This window comes from Tripterygium wilfordii, chromosome 15 (assembly GCF_013401445.1).
Source record: "Tripterygium wilfordii isolate XIE 37 chromosome 15, ASM1340144v1, whole genome shotgun sequence".
Lineage (NCBI taxonomy): Eukaryota > Viridiplantae > Streptophyta > Magnoliopsida > Celastrales > Celastraceae > Tripterygium > Tripterygium wilfordii.
In genome coordinates this window covers 2,844,174-2,859,301 of record NC_052246.1, presented here as the reverse complement: position 1 = coordinate 2,859,301, position 15,128 = coordinate 2,844,174, and the positions used below count along the sequence as shown (strand labels likewise).

Genomic DNA, 15,128 nt, shown 5'->3' with positions numbered 1-15,128 from the left:
AGCCCAATAGAAACAAACAAGAGATGCTATTTCAGGGTTAGATAGAAGGAAGACAAGAGTTGGTAGATTCAATCACCGAAAGGTACACAAAGTAATCCTGTTTTCCTTGTCATGCATGCCACGTATCTGGTGCCTATTCCTTCTTCTTTTTTTCCCTTTTTTACATTTTGAATGATTGGGGAGTAACGTGAAAATATATCTTCGCTTAAAAATCAAAATGGCTAAAAAGTAATGAAAAAGCTCACACATTTAGGTGACGGACATGTGAAGGTTGTCGGAGCAATCCGTTGGTCCCACTTCATCAAAATCCCCCCATTACAATCCAATTCAATCCAAGTATCATGATTCATTGAACCCCAACAAAATGTAGATAACGTATATCTATACCAATTGACGGACGAGAACAAATTACTTCATTAGTGAATTTGTAAATGTTTGGATATTAGGAGTTAAAAAAAGTTATGATGACATTTGCCAACCACTTTGATGAATTTAGGAGTTAAAACAAAAATAGTACCATTGCAATGCAAGTGTTCTTACAATTGCCTTCGGTTCCTATATTAATCAATCATTCATCAAACAAACTTCAACCATCACGGCATCCACGTTGACTATCGTGCGCCAGACTGCACAATATACTCTACCCTCGGACACAAAGCAGCTGTAGCATCCTAGCTCTACTCCTTCTGTACTCCACTCTTACTGCAATTGCTTTCGCAGGTCGTTCTCTCTGTGATTATCAATTGTAACTGCGAGTCTGCGCGAGCTCGTCACTAACCTTAACCTACTAGTCTTCACTGCAGAGTCTCGGCACATAAAGGCCATTCATTTTCACAGATCGATGGAGGTCTGTAGATTCTTCTACTGTTCTTCAATGGCGGTTCTGTTAATCTCAGGTATACTCACAAACACGGTTAGTCGAGTAAGTGGTAGTTCTAGTGGGTTTACGTAAATTTCTGATTTTTCTTGTGGGTTTGGTGTAGGATTAATGTTTCCGGCGATGGTTGCTTCACTTGGGATCAACTATGGACAAATCGGAAACAATCTGCCGACGCCGGAGACTGTTGTGCATCTCGTGAAGGCGATCGGAGCAACAAAGATCAAGCTCTACGACACGAATCCACGAATACTAAAAGCATTTGCAAATACTGGAGTGGAGTTCATCGTTATGCTTCCGAACGAGTGCTTGTCGGACATGAGAGACCCCAAGGAAGCTCAAAATTGGGTGAAGCAGAATGTTCAGGCCTACCTTCCGGCAACTAAAATCACTTGCATTTCCGTTGGAAACGAAATACTCACCTACAACGACACCTCCCTCTCCAATCACCTCATTCCGGCGATGCAGAGCATGCAATCGGCGGTCGTGACTCTTGGACTAGACAAGCAGGTCACAATCACCACGACCCACTCATTGGCCGTCCTGGAGACCTCATATCCACCGTCTGCCGGAGCATTCCGGCGAGATCTGGTCGCTTGCTTCACTAAAATCCTGGACTTCCACGTCAAAACAGGGTCTCCGTTTTTAATCAATGCGTACCCTTACTTCGCGTACAAGAACAATCCAAAGCAAGTCTCGCTCGATTTCGTCCTCTTTCAGCCAAATCAAGGAGTTCTCGATCCGACCTCGAACCTTCGCTACGACAACATGCTTTTCGCCCAAATCGACGCCGTTTATTCTGCACTCGCTTCGTTAGGGTACAAGAATCTCACCGTTCACATATCGGAGACGGGATGGCCGTCGAAAGGAGACGGAGACGAAGCCGGAGCGACACCTGAGTATGCGAAAAAGTACAACGGTAATCTACTCAAAGTAATCTCTCAGAAGAAGGGCACTCCGATGAAGCCTAATTATGATTTGAACATCTACGTTTTTGCCCTGTTTAACGAGAACATGAAGCCCGGACCGACGTCGGAGAGGAATTACGGTTTGTTTAAGCCTGACGGGACTCCGGTTTATAACCTCGGAATCAGCACGGCCAACGTTATAAGTACTAACACCAGTGCCGGTGGTGGAGTTAATGTCAATTCGAGCACCCCACAGCCGCCGAATGGTTATTTGTCCATTACTTCGGACGCGGTGAGATGTTTCGAACTCTTTTTGGTTCCGCTGAAAAGTGTTAATTAGGTTCACTAATTGGTTACGCGACTTATTACACAGATGTCTCCATCACCGTCCATTATTACCTTGATGATTTAGATAATTTTAAGCCGTTGAATCTGATGACTTTAATCTTCAATGAAATGCAGGAGAGACGTGGACCTATGACATCTTTGTTCTTCTGGGTAAGCTGGACCTTGTGCCTTGTTTGCTTGTCCTTTCGGCTTGTTTTGTCTGATTTGAGAATCCTCATGATCTAAGAGAGCTACTAGCTACTGTTAGAATCCAGCCGTTAAAAGCAGTGGGGAGGAGATACTTGGAGAGAATAAAGGTAAATTTTTTACAACTTACTTTAATTGTACGCAGTCTGATTAGTATTCTTCTTCAAAAAAGAAGCATTTTTATTCACTCGAAAAAGAGAAATCCTAGTAAGTAAAACATTAAAGTGGCCAAAAGCTGCTTGCGTCACTATGTTCTTTTTAGTTTGCTGTAAAACTAATGTCGTGTGTGTTCCTTTTGCAGGGGGGCTTGTTTTGGTATCTTGATTTCTAAGGAGTTAAGTAATAGATCAGAGACTTGTAGTGCATTTTTATGGTAGGTTAATTATTGAATTCCTGTTGTTTTGTATCTACTCCCCATTGTTGTGAGCTGTGAAGAATGCTAGTGTACAATGAGAGATGAATTCTATCAACATTTCAGGGTTCCTTACAAGGATCCTGATATTCAATGAGCATTGGAATGATCTTATCTGAGCTTGTGTAACTTTGTACCAATAAAAATGACTCCGTACTCAGGCTTTAGGGCCTCCTTTGCACAAAACCAGATGCTAGAAAATAAGCCAAATGGTATTTTATTACATGAAATTTGGTGAAGGAGCACCTCCACGCCATGCTTTTGGCTTGCCATGAGCCTTTCGGACAATCGGAATGAGTTGCAATCCACCCTTATCTTCAAGGCTTCAAGCATTCAGCATCGCATGATAGGCATCCCTCCAAATTCATATCCCAAAAAGTATCATTTTCATCCTCATAATTCAACCCATCACTCAGATCAGCATTCCTAGTGAAAGGAATTAAGAGTAGAACCACACACCGGATAAAGTTTGTACATTATGTATCGCGATACTTCTAATCAGTTTGGTAGTGTATTCTGGAGAGCAACAAGAACAACGGTTAAAAGATGGCTATAATCACCCTCAGTAATCCATGGACAACAATTAAAACCCGGGATTTCTGAGGGACTTGATACAAAATTCCTCTCCGAAAAAAGAAGAAGAAGAAATTAAACAAATTTCCCATCTGTTCTGTTCCACTTGTGACGTAATTAGCCCCTCCTATGTATTCTTTCTAAACCACCCAGCTTTCGGTGATCACATCTTTCCAATATCGTACCTAAACCAGGCTGGATCGCCAAACAAAAAAAGCTACATACCTGGCAGATAAAATTGCTTCAATGAAGTTGGGTCCACCTTGGATAAAGAAAGCGCCACCATGAAAATACTCAAATCAAATGCACCTAATCAAGAACTTCTATGGCTCTGCGATGTCTCTCCTAATCCTGACTTTGTTCCACTTTTTACTCTCTTATAGAATAATACATAGGCAGCTGAAGTCCTGATATCAGCTTCAGTAACTGGAGAAACATGGCTGTCATCAAAATGATACCACCTATTGTCGTCGATCAACTGCATACACAAATGACAAATTTAAGTCCTGAGATCTTAACATGAAATGGCAATCTTATAATGCTTCAAAGAACAACAATTGAATACATAATCCAGAAAGAGAGCAGCTTGTACAGCAACAATAAATTACCATTGACATAGTCCAATGTCCATATATACTCACAAGTGGAATCGCGAAATACTACACTTTCATACATACAAGATAGATCAGCATTGGGTTTTACCTTAGCATATGCAGTGTAATGTCCACCCCCAAGACCACCATAATGATTACTGATAGCATACAGCTCATACATATATGATTGCCCATCCATACTTTTCACATATTTCGTCAAATCAAGATTGTAGATAGGGAAATTCACGAAGGTATCGAGTTTGTTCTTCAGGTATCTACTGTACGAGAACCGTTTTAGGTGAAAAACTAGAATATCTGGCAACATCCAAAGGTCAAGCTTCTTGGTGGCTTGTCTGTGTTCTTTGCATCTAGGGCAGTACCTACATTGAGTTGAAAAGCAATGGCATTATTGCACATTAGATGAGAATGGGAAAACAATGCCCATAAGAGAGAGAAGAGTTTATGCTATACCACATGTCATCGGGGCCAAGAGGTTCCTCCGTCAAGAAAGCTTCCAAGCAAGAAAAAAGAGAAATGGATTCCTGCCGAGTTTTCTTTGCCGTGTACCCTTGCTTGTAAACCTCTGGAAGATCCTTCAGATAGTTGGCATCATATAACTCCTGTTCCTTTTCAGTCCAGTCCAGGTAAACCTTCATAACTCCTTCAGATTTCAAAACAGAATCCCTTAGAATAGGAATGCACTTCATCAAGCGATCATCAGTTAGAAAGAGCTGGAAAGATAACTCCTGGTTCAATGAGCCCCCTATTTCTACATTTTCCATAGGCTGGTCTCTTGATATTGACTGAGCATTGCAGCTCTCCAGTAATTCCTCAACAACTTCAGAAGGAAAGCCATTTTCTTTGCCATTACAAGTATTAGCAGGCGAGCGAATTCTTCTCAAAGGTGACAGCACTGTAGAAACAGCTACTTCAATATCAGCTCCACTTACAGGGTTTTCTTTCAAATATGCAACCAATGATGTTCCGAAACACTTCCTCTCACTTCCCTTTACAGTGTCCGATTTATACCTGAAAAGATCAAAAAGTTTAGATTCAGAAATGCATTCCCTCTTAAAGAAGATCATGGACTTCAAACAGTTTGTTTGCTTTCTTGCACAATGTACAAAAAGGAGCTATACCAAGGCAACATCACACAAATTGAAGCACTTAGATTTTCCAAGCATATCTGTGTCTAAAAAGATCAGTAAAGGGTTATTTGTATATGTACTATACACAATAGGGAATAGGGGCCAAGGCAAAAGACACATAAAAACAATAGCAACATATGCAAGGAAGTGAGTTTACTTTTCCCGGAATCGATGAACAATTTCAAGTCTGGTTTTCGCTTCCCCTTTTCTAAACCGATAGGCCACTACATGTTCATCATCCTTGATTGAGGCCAATTGTTCTGAACCCCTTTCATAATATCCATAAACATGGTGATCATAGATCTGAGAAGGAAAAATACAACTCTTAACCACAATAAACCATATGGTTATAAAAGCCAAAAGAAAGGTGGTAATTATGTCTACCTCTGCAATCAGAAGGGTCTCGTCACTCTTCAAACAGCACGCGGTACTCAATGCCTGGATAAGATCTTTAATGTAACCATGCTTTGGAACTGTCACAGTGTATGGCATAGGAAGACCGCTTCCATCTCCACAGAAGACTGTCACAGTCATCATCCGCATGAGAGTCGAAGGTAATGGCAATGACAAGTACATGAAGGGGTCAAATGTAATTGAGATTTTCTTGCAAACTGGACAAACTAACGTAGACTTGTACTGACCCTGGATATCATTAAACCATATTCAAATTGTTAGTCACTAACCAGACAAATTAATATTTTGGCAATCATTAGTGTAGAATTTAACTTAAATCTCCGTAACTTAATAAAAAATTTAACGAACAATATGAAGTTAACCCTGCATAGATGGTTGGAAACAGAGAAAAATAAATTGTGGACCTTCAGCATACAATAACAACTTGAAGCCGCGAAACATACAAACTCTGCAAGATAAATGGAGGTGATGGAGCACCAGATGAATCATTCAAGGAAAAACTCATGGCTTAAAGCAAGTTGTTTCGAGTGTTAAAAATTAAAGAAACAACAACATACTTGAAATGAAATAAACTTAAGAACTTAAAAATTATTGAGCCACCAAGAATGTGGAAACCAGAGATTGCACAGTGGCCAAGCTTAGAGCATAAAGAACATTGCTATAAATGAAAGTACACTAGAGCTTTAAGCAACTAAACCAACTGTCTATGACTCTTATAGAGCTACACACGATACCAAGTCAATAACACTACACAGTACACACTAGGTATGACAAGGCCAATTATTTCAATGTACAAGAAAAATGAGGACTAAATAAAAACAATTTATACAACATTAATCTATATGCGTAACAGGTAACTTTCCCAAAGCGTAATACAGGACAAAATAAATACTTACTTGGCAAACATCCACAATCACGGAATCATTCCGAGCCTTATGATTCCTCCAACACTCATCCGCAACTTCCTCATCGAAACGACCATCTGAGTCTTTCATTTCAATGTACGGCTTTTGTTTAACACGATTCAAATCCTCATGCAGCCCATCCAGTAAAAAGGCAAGAAGTTCCTGTAGAGGGAAGATGACATCAATGAGATACAAGGTAGAGATACAAACAAGAACACACACACCAGTAAATCTAAATTCAATATGACTCCAAAGCAAAGAGCAGTAGAAAACTAAAAAAGACAGAGAATCAAGCACCCATTCAGAATAAATCAAATCTCTGAATAAATGCTATCAGAAACAGTATGAATTTCAACTTGTAAAACAGACATTTGATAAAGGTGGGAAACCGGGACTTGATTTGCACTATTTACTACGAACCATATACATAATCATACAAAACAGTTGCTCAAGCTCAACTATGATACTGTCTATATATGACCAACTCATATCCAATGCTTATGACCAATTCAGAACCAATGGTTTCCTATTCTTTTTTTTTCCCTCTTTTTTTTTTCCTAAATGGAGTTCCAGTGGATTATTTTAGTATTCCACATCCAAATATCAGTCTCCACTTCAAAAAATTTCAAATTTTTGAAAACACATCAAATGTATTTACCTTGTTCATTGTAGCATAATATTCCGTTTTCACCTGACTGGAGTTATTCTTTTTCACTACCATTTATTTGTAAGGTCAACAACAATCTTACATGAAAGTTAATAAATTATTAGCCATCAACATTTTATGTGGCGGACAGCTAACATTGGACAATCCAGAATAGACAGGCAGGCACTTATAGAGGGGAGCCGATGGTATTTTTTTACTGTTCTTTGACTTTCTTTCCAACTTAATTCAGAAGAATAAACATAACAAAAACAACACAACTCATGGAGATATTCAACTAACAGCATTTAAGAAAAGTTGAGTATAAGCATCATGCAACACTAACTTGAGAATCATGTTGGTTATAACCACTGAACTGGGGAGCAAATCGAGCAAGTTTCCCCTTAAATACCCGTGGTGCAATAGTAGTTCGCCCTGAAGACCACAACCTCCTCAAGAGTTCTCCAAAGGCGAGTGCAAGCTCACCCTGCAACCCATTGTGTGTCAGAAATTGAATGCCAGATACTTGTAAAGCTATTTAAGATGATGTGCATAAATTACAAATTCCACAAAAAAAGAAGAAAATACTGGTAATTTTCCTCTTAAGAAAAAGAAAGAGCTACTTACATGCATTCCTAAAGGGTTTTTGGTGTTGATCTCTTCTGAGTAATCTTGCAAGAAATACTCAACAAGAGGGGGTGTATGAACTAAGCACTGTAGGGCACTATTCATAAAGCAAGTATTTCCCAAATTCTGCAACCCAGCCAAACCTCCTCTCTCTTCTTTTCTTGTGGAGCCATAGATGTTATATCCATCATCTACATCTGTCGATGATGAGTTTAAAGAACTTCCTGGATACAGATTTAAACCATAGCCTGTCGAGTGACCATTTGACATGGTTGGTCCCCCTGCGATTGACATGGATGACCTAGAAGGTTCCAGAGGTACCAAAGCTAATTCATTTCCCATAGAATCCACACTCAACCGAGAAGAATGAAGTCCGTCAGCTGTCAGCACCAAGAGAATCTATAAAGATAGGAAGCATCACCAATACAGATAAGTAAAACCAATCATAATACAAATTAAGTGGCAATCACTAACATGTAGAAATATGTACATCCAAACGTGTGCCTAGATAAAAGTTTGTTACCAACCAAAGAGAAACCAATATCAATAATCCAATTGATGGTGCATCAAGTACATCTTTAACCTTAAAGACTTCAAAATAGGAAGTTGAACTACTCAATTATCCAAAAGTGTTCACAGAAAAAAGTTTGTTACCAACCAAAGAGAAACCAATATCAATAATCCAATTAATGGTGCATCAAGTGCATCTTCAACCTTCAAGACTTCAAAATAGGAAGTTGAAGAACTACTCAATTCAATTCTGGTTCTAAATCTGAGCATTGCCATGGATTTGTTGTGAGTTTATATTCATTTTGATATCACCTCGTCTTAAAAAATTTTAAAACAATTTCCCATCACAATTATCTTCTTCTTTTTTTCCACGATTATGTGCCAAGTTTCACAACTTAAAATTTAGACCAAAACATAAGTTAAGGAACCCTTTTTAAAGGTCAAACCACTAGAACGTTTGAAAAGTAAAGGACAACAGAAAGTGTACACTGTACAGTCATTTGAAATGGAGATAAAGGGATTATTCAAAAGACTGCTAGAGTGCAGATACTCACATCTTGGTCCATCTGCAAATGTGAGTCCTCCAATGTTTGGTTTGAAACAGGTAAAGATGCATTCTTCTCCTTATTAAAGTAGTCCCATAAACAGATCTGCCAATATAGATTACAACAGAAGGCATAAAACAAACAAGACAAAAGGAGAGGGTGGGGACTGGGGACTGGGGACTGGAATCAATTAAGAAGAAAAATTATATATAATAGCACCAAAACAGAAAAAAATACAAACCTTTTCTTTCTCAATCTTTTTAAGTGTGCACACCTTCTCGTAAAGCTCGCATAATGAAGCCTGAAAAACTAACGAAGTAAAACTTCCACAATCTACAATATGCTAATGAAAAATAAAGGCATAATTGAAACTACGCTACTTCAGCCCAAGGAATCAAAACCCTTAAGAATATTGATCTATGAACAATGATTCCCAATTCCTAAAAGAAAGGATTTATCACTCTATTTATTGTATAGACCTTCTCATCCGCTCAAGTTAGAAGAGACTGGGCTAGCCCATAATTGCCGCTATTCAAATTTCAAACATACGTATAAATAACAGAAGTGTGTCAACAACAGATGCACACTCTAGCGGAGATTATTCACTCAAGTCTAGCTTACGTTTATGGTAAAATACATTTTTGAATCTCCAGTATCCACAGACTGTCTTGCAATTATCAACAACCAAACCAACTATGATTTAAAAAGGTAAAAATATTCCAGTACCTACAGTGCTTTAAGAAAAAAAATCACACATTGTGCCGTGCAGATATGGTTTATTAGTGTTATGTGACTTAAGTAACAAAACCGGAACCAAGTTTCTAGCCAATTGCCAAGAAACAGGAACATGACAAGCAAAACAATGCGAGAGATTGATGCCATGGAAAAAAGGGAAAAAAAATGTTTGAACCTTTTTGCTCAAACGAATGGTTGATTGGCTATTATCCCTGGAATCGATCAAATTAAGAGAAAGCTGGTAAACCTCCACACCGAAGGTATTTCCCACTAAAATCAACTTTCTTGGTAAAGCTGGTCCTCCTTTGTACCTATAACAATTGAAGAAACAACAACATAATCATAGAAGTTAGCAAAGGACGCCTACAACTAAGTAGGGCAATCAGGCTATAATGCATGCAGAACTACAACTGAAGAACAGTTCATTACTTCATTAACACAGTCGTAACTCCTAATGCGAGATATGAAATTCAATGCAAGCGCTGAGCCACAAAAATAAATGATAGACAAGTGACGGTTGGAAATGAAGAAACGTGGCACAGCAAAGAGTATAAACATAGCAAAGAGAGAACATATTTCAAGTGAGTAATGACGGAGGAGGAACGCGAGACAGTGAGAAGGAAGAAAAACCATTACCACTCAACAAGCTTTTCCCAAACTTCTTGAGGGACTAAAACATAGTCCAACTCTTCTTCTAATGATCTCCGGAGCTCAGGTTCATCACCCTCAGAATCACTCCCGCTTTGAACTATATCTGAATTATCAATAGGAGCAGGCCTATTGCCCGCCTTCGAAGGAATCACATCCATATAATGTGAATCAGAAGATTGACCATGATCTGAGTCATCATTTATTCCAACATACCTCCGCCAGCTTGAAAACCACCTGCACAAGCAATAGAACAGTCCTGTGATTGTCGTGTTTTATCAATGAAATAGTAAGGAAGGGAACATCGCTAACCAGTAACCGCAAACAATAGGCAAAAAGCATACTAGATGGCAGAAGTTTCCTTGGGTCAACAACTACCCAGTTTTTATACCAATCTTCTCACAGCAGAGATAAAAAGTAATCAAGAAAGCAATACAAAGCAAAACGTATTACTTACTATCTACCTTCGAATAAAGTAAGGAAACAAAACAAAATACCAATATCCACGGAAACAATAATGGCTATACACTTCATAATCAAGCACAGTTGCTAAAGGTAACCAAGATCCCATCCGTCCTCTAGTCTAATAAATATGCATATGAACTCACAATCGAACACCTGAATTCAACTACTGCAAGATACTGATCCAGAAAAACACGAATCAAAGCAGTCACCAACCTTTTTGAAACCACGTAATGTAAGTCTCCCTCCTTCAAGTGAGATTCAGCCTTGTTGGTCAAGTCCGTGACAATCTTTAACTCCTCTTCTGGCGTGCAAGGCAAGCAACTCCCTGCGTTCTCCAACATGAACATCGAATCCGGAATCGTCATCCCCGATTATACGATGAGGCAGAACAGCACCCTACAACAGCGAATTAAACATCGAATCCAAATTCAATCGATCAAAAACAAAAATAAAATCGCAAACGGAATTTCGAATCACGTACTTTGAGATCTCGAATCTAGTCTATCTAGAAGAGAAATAAAGTCGTCGTTGCCGTCGTTAATCGTTGTTTGTGCTGATTATTCGTGCGTTGCGTATATGTAAATATATGTGATGTAACCGTGAATTGGGTGATTTGCGAGAGAGAAGGAACCCTAGATTGCTGGGAAAGGGGGAGAGAAGCGAGGACTAGAATCTTGCCGTGGTTTTCCGACTTTTCTCAACGAAAAAGAACTGTTTGTCCATTTTATATACTACTACAAGAATTTCGACAACAATTTTAATTTTCGTTAAAAATGATTTAAGCTTTTTTACTTTTGTCATGGATTTTTCATTTTTTTTAAATATCATTGACAAATTTATTTTTCATTAAAATCGATGATTGGACATATATATACCTAACTCAATTGATTGTCAATTAAACTACGTTCCGTTGGGGATTTTTCATTTTCTAAATATAGATAGATAAAAGAAAAAACAAAGTGTTTATTTGTTCAAAATTAATGGGAAAATAAAATAATTTTTTTAACCACATGAATGTAATAAATAAGCCTATATATTAATATACATACTCGGAAAGAAAAACATATATAAAAAATAAAAGAAGATTAACACGTGTTGTGTGATTTTTTTTAAATAAAGAAAATAAATATGATAAAACTATTACAATTTTGAATTTTCCATTCGCATATCCTTTTTCAAACAAAGCAAGGAAAATGCTGATACTTTTCTGAGATCTTTACTCTTTAGTGCAATCAACTTGAAATGTGCACAATAATGTTGTTGATCAGGTGGGCCGGCCCGTGAATGTCCTGGCAAGGCCCAACATGTCAAACGGGCCAGGACCCCCACCTAGCCCGGATAACATGTTTTGGGGGCCCGGCCCGTGATATATGGGCCTATTTCACACCGATTCTTAGTATCACGTTCACCTCTTTCTACCTATATCATCATGACCTAATCACGCCATCATTTATGTAGTAGATATCATTGGAAAATGATAATGTGTGGATTTAGAGCACTAGATAAAAATCAAAAAGATGCATTAAAATTCGAAAAGATATGTATTTCAAGTTTAAAAATTAGGTGAAAAAATGTTCATCACACACATGACATATTTTGATATGCTCTAGTGAATCCTTAACAAGTATCCTTAAAACACTCGTTATCAATACCTTAGCTATATCATTAGCTAAAATTTAATGTCCATTACAAGGGAAACTATAAGTAATATGAAAACTCCTTGTGATTAAAATAATGGTAGGTACGTAACACACTTTTTTAGTTATCGGGTCCATTTGGGAGAGCGGAAAGATTGATTGTTAATGCTATCGGAAAAGTTGTGGAAGAAAAAAACTGAGCTTAAAGTTGTGAAAAATCCTATGAGGTGTTTGGTTAATCAAAAGCTGACGCTAACGGAAATGTTGTTGAATTAAAATATTAAAATATTAGATTTTATGATTTTAATATTAAATTTTGTTATTAGATTTAATCTAATAAATATAATTTTTTATTAAAATTAATCTTAAGCATAAAAATATCTTAAAATTTAATAACAATATATTTAATGATTAAAATATTATCTTTTTCATTACTCACCCCCATATATAGAACCTTTATTCATTAATATGTTATTTGGCACCTTCAACATGTGCATGCCCTATATATATATATATATTATCAAATCGTTGCTTTACGTTTCATTAAAGTTTTGATGTTGTAGCTTAAATATTCGACAAATTAGTTGACTAAAGGCAAACATTATTATGTGACATTATTTCAAATGAGGGGGCCATTAATTAATCGAATCTTAAATCAGAAATTAAATCAATTGCAGCATTAGTCAAGCGTTCACAAAGTTCTCTTCTGTGGGCATTACTGAACCAAAGATACTAAAAGTATAAGTCTAGCTTTCACTATACATATAGTTTTTAAGTATATGTCACAGTTTTTAATCAGTCATCAGAGCATGTCCAACCCTTATCTCAAAATGTGTTACATGATTTTTTTCCGATTTTAACCCAAAAATTTATTTTTAAGTGATCTATATTTTAACATCACTCCAACCATATACCTCATTTTAAACTTTTGCGGATTCAAAGCGTACCCCAAATTGAGGTATACCACATCCAACTATTTAAAATATGGTAATCAATAGGACATCGGTTGAATGCCTAATAAAAAAAGTAGAACCATTTTAGGATACCGATTGGACATGCTGTCATTCTTTCCGTAACTTCTTTTTGGTAAAGTCAATAAGATTAGTTGAACAATTCCCTTCAATTCATCATTATTTACACACAAGCTTTTCCCTTGTGTGTATTGATATTTTTTTCTAAAATTTATTTTGAAAAATTGCCAATCGGATAATTAAATTAATTAACCTACTAAGTTGCGATATAAGGCATCACCGCATCAGTTACCTAGAACTATAATATATATATATATATATATAGACGCACACATGTACAAGTATGTATATAGCTTAGCTAGAAATACTTTCTTTAACAGTTTGCATATATACAGAGAGTGATTAATCATTGACGAATAATTGCTTCATGATAAGCCACTTTTATGTAAAGCTTGCTTTAAGGAGCTGGAGATTCTTATTCCACAACTCAACTTTCTTTTTTACAGTAATAAGCAGCTTCATGTGATTCAAAAGGCGCTGTGCTTGTCAATGTTAAATCACCTTTAATAAACTCTTTCTTAGCTGTTAATCATAAAAAAACAATTACTATTTTCTTGAATGGTAATAAATAAAGAAATTATTCCGAATTTTCTGGGCAAGATTCTTCTTTCATGGCTAAACAGGTCAGGATAAAGATTTCCCTAGAATAAAAAGATTTGAACAATGTCTTGATTGATTCCCTCTTTACCTAAACTTGTTGGGAGCCTGCATCAATGCAGTAGAATTCCCAACAAAAATAGAAAATTTTAAGTTCTACCAAATTATATATAAAATATTTTTTTTGTATATATATTTATATATTATTGTAATAGAATAATAATAAATACCATACAAATCATATAAATTTTCTTATTAATTATCACCATGTGATGTACATGTGTCTAAACATATTAACTTTTAGGTATTTACATATGCAAATTAAATGAATGTACCATCAATGGATTTACTTGAGTTAAAAACGAAGCAAATTTTCTTTCGAGTCCACTCAATTAATCAATTTTTTTCTTTCCATCCCACTTAATTGATTGATACAATGAAAATAACGCCCATAAATATTCTCCAATAATTCTACATACAATGATGTAAATATTGCGAAGGATAATGCTTGAGATCCAAAACGTTATCCCCAAAAAACTCTCATTTAATGTGGAGGGTTGGATGTGAAGTGGACCTTATATGCGTGTTTTTAATCAATGACTATTTTAATGCCACATAGATTTGGGGGACTTTTGGGGATCAAATTTTGAGAGTCTCTAGCATTGTCCTATTACGAAATATAGGCCATCTTTTTTGACATTTAATTGGAATATCCTGCTAGGGTTGCTTCTTTTTGCAAACATGTAAGCATATGTCCTACCAAAAAATAATACAAAGTCTCTTGTGTATAACCAAAATCATCATATTGTCCCTCTACCTAAATTTAATCCCATATTAACCAGCTCCCTAATCACTTTTTTCACGTGTACACGTCGATTAATCAAGATATATACACATACTAATTAATTTCTCCCATAAAGGGGTATTTAAAATATTTGGATTTCTAAATAGGTAATTAACGTATATATTATAAATGTTAGAGTCATACATTTTAGTTAACAAATAAGCTTTGGTTAGGAGGCGAAGTTGACTGTGATAAATCATTTGCAGGGGAAAGACAACTTTTGGTCAATGAAATATCTAATCAGGTTAAACTCAGTCACTAATTTTTCAAATGTTTCAATTTGGATATCCAAATTTGTAAATTGTTTCAAACATGTCATGTGAGTAGTCTTTAGCTATTTCAGTCAGTCAAACTTGTGACATGGCAGAAAAAGTCAAATTCAACTGATTTTTACTGGTGTGGCCTGACAAATGTATGATGGATATTAAGAAAATAAACATAAAAAAATATTCAAAAAATCCAAATTCAACTTATTTGTAAAT

At 36.5% G+C, this 15,128-nt stretch overlaps 2 protein-coding genes across 3 annotated transcripts; one reads left to right on the top strand and one right to left on the bottom strand.

Annotated features, from left to right (window-relative positions):
* The first annotated feature begins 557 nt into the window (after window positions 1–557).
* On the top strand, window positions 558–2,847 carry LOC120016803 (glucan endo-1,3-beta-glucosidase 11-like). The gene is made up of 4 exons (XM_038869724.1): window positions 558–896; window positions 984–2,077; window positions 2,248–2,429; window positions 2,621–2,847. The coding sequence occupies exons 1-3, from the start codon at window positions 842–844 to the stop codon at window positions 2,356–2,358; spliced, it is 1,260 nt and encodes a 419-aa protein (XP_038725652.1). The 5' UTR covers window positions 558–841; the 3' UTR covers window positions 2,359–2,429; window positions 2,621–2,847.
* Window positions 2,784–11,243, bottom strand: LOC120016800 (ubiquitin carboxyl-terminal hydrolase 9-like). 2 transcript variants are annotated; one of them, XR_005472053.1, is made up of 15 exons: window positions 11,019–11,243; window positions 10,751–10,933; window positions 10,061–10,309; window positions 9,600–9,735; window positions 8,931–8,990; window positions 8,699–8,794; window positions 7,635–8,033; window positions 7,354–7,494; window positions 6,356–6,526; window positions 5,430–5,687; window positions 5,203–5,348; window positions 4,369–4,926; window positions 4,007–4,277; window positions 3,530–3,782; window positions 2,784–3,247 (listed from the first exon to the last, which is right to left on the bottom strand). XR_005472053.1 is itself a non-coding variant. In XM_038869721.1 (14 exons), the coding sequence occupies exons 2-14, from the start codon at window positions 10,900–10,902 to the stop codon at window positions 3,618–3,620; spliced, it is 2,802 nt and encodes a 933-aa protein (XP_038725649.1). In that variant the 5' UTR covers window positions 10,903–10,933; window positions 11,019–11,243; the 3' UTR covers window positions 3,171–3,617. The 2 variants fall into 2 exon arrangements, 1 of the variants encoding a protein (XP_038725649.1); XM_038869721.1 differs by having other exon boundaries at window positions 3,171–3,782.
* Between the last annotated feature and the right edge of the window lie 3,885 nt (window positions 11,244–15,128).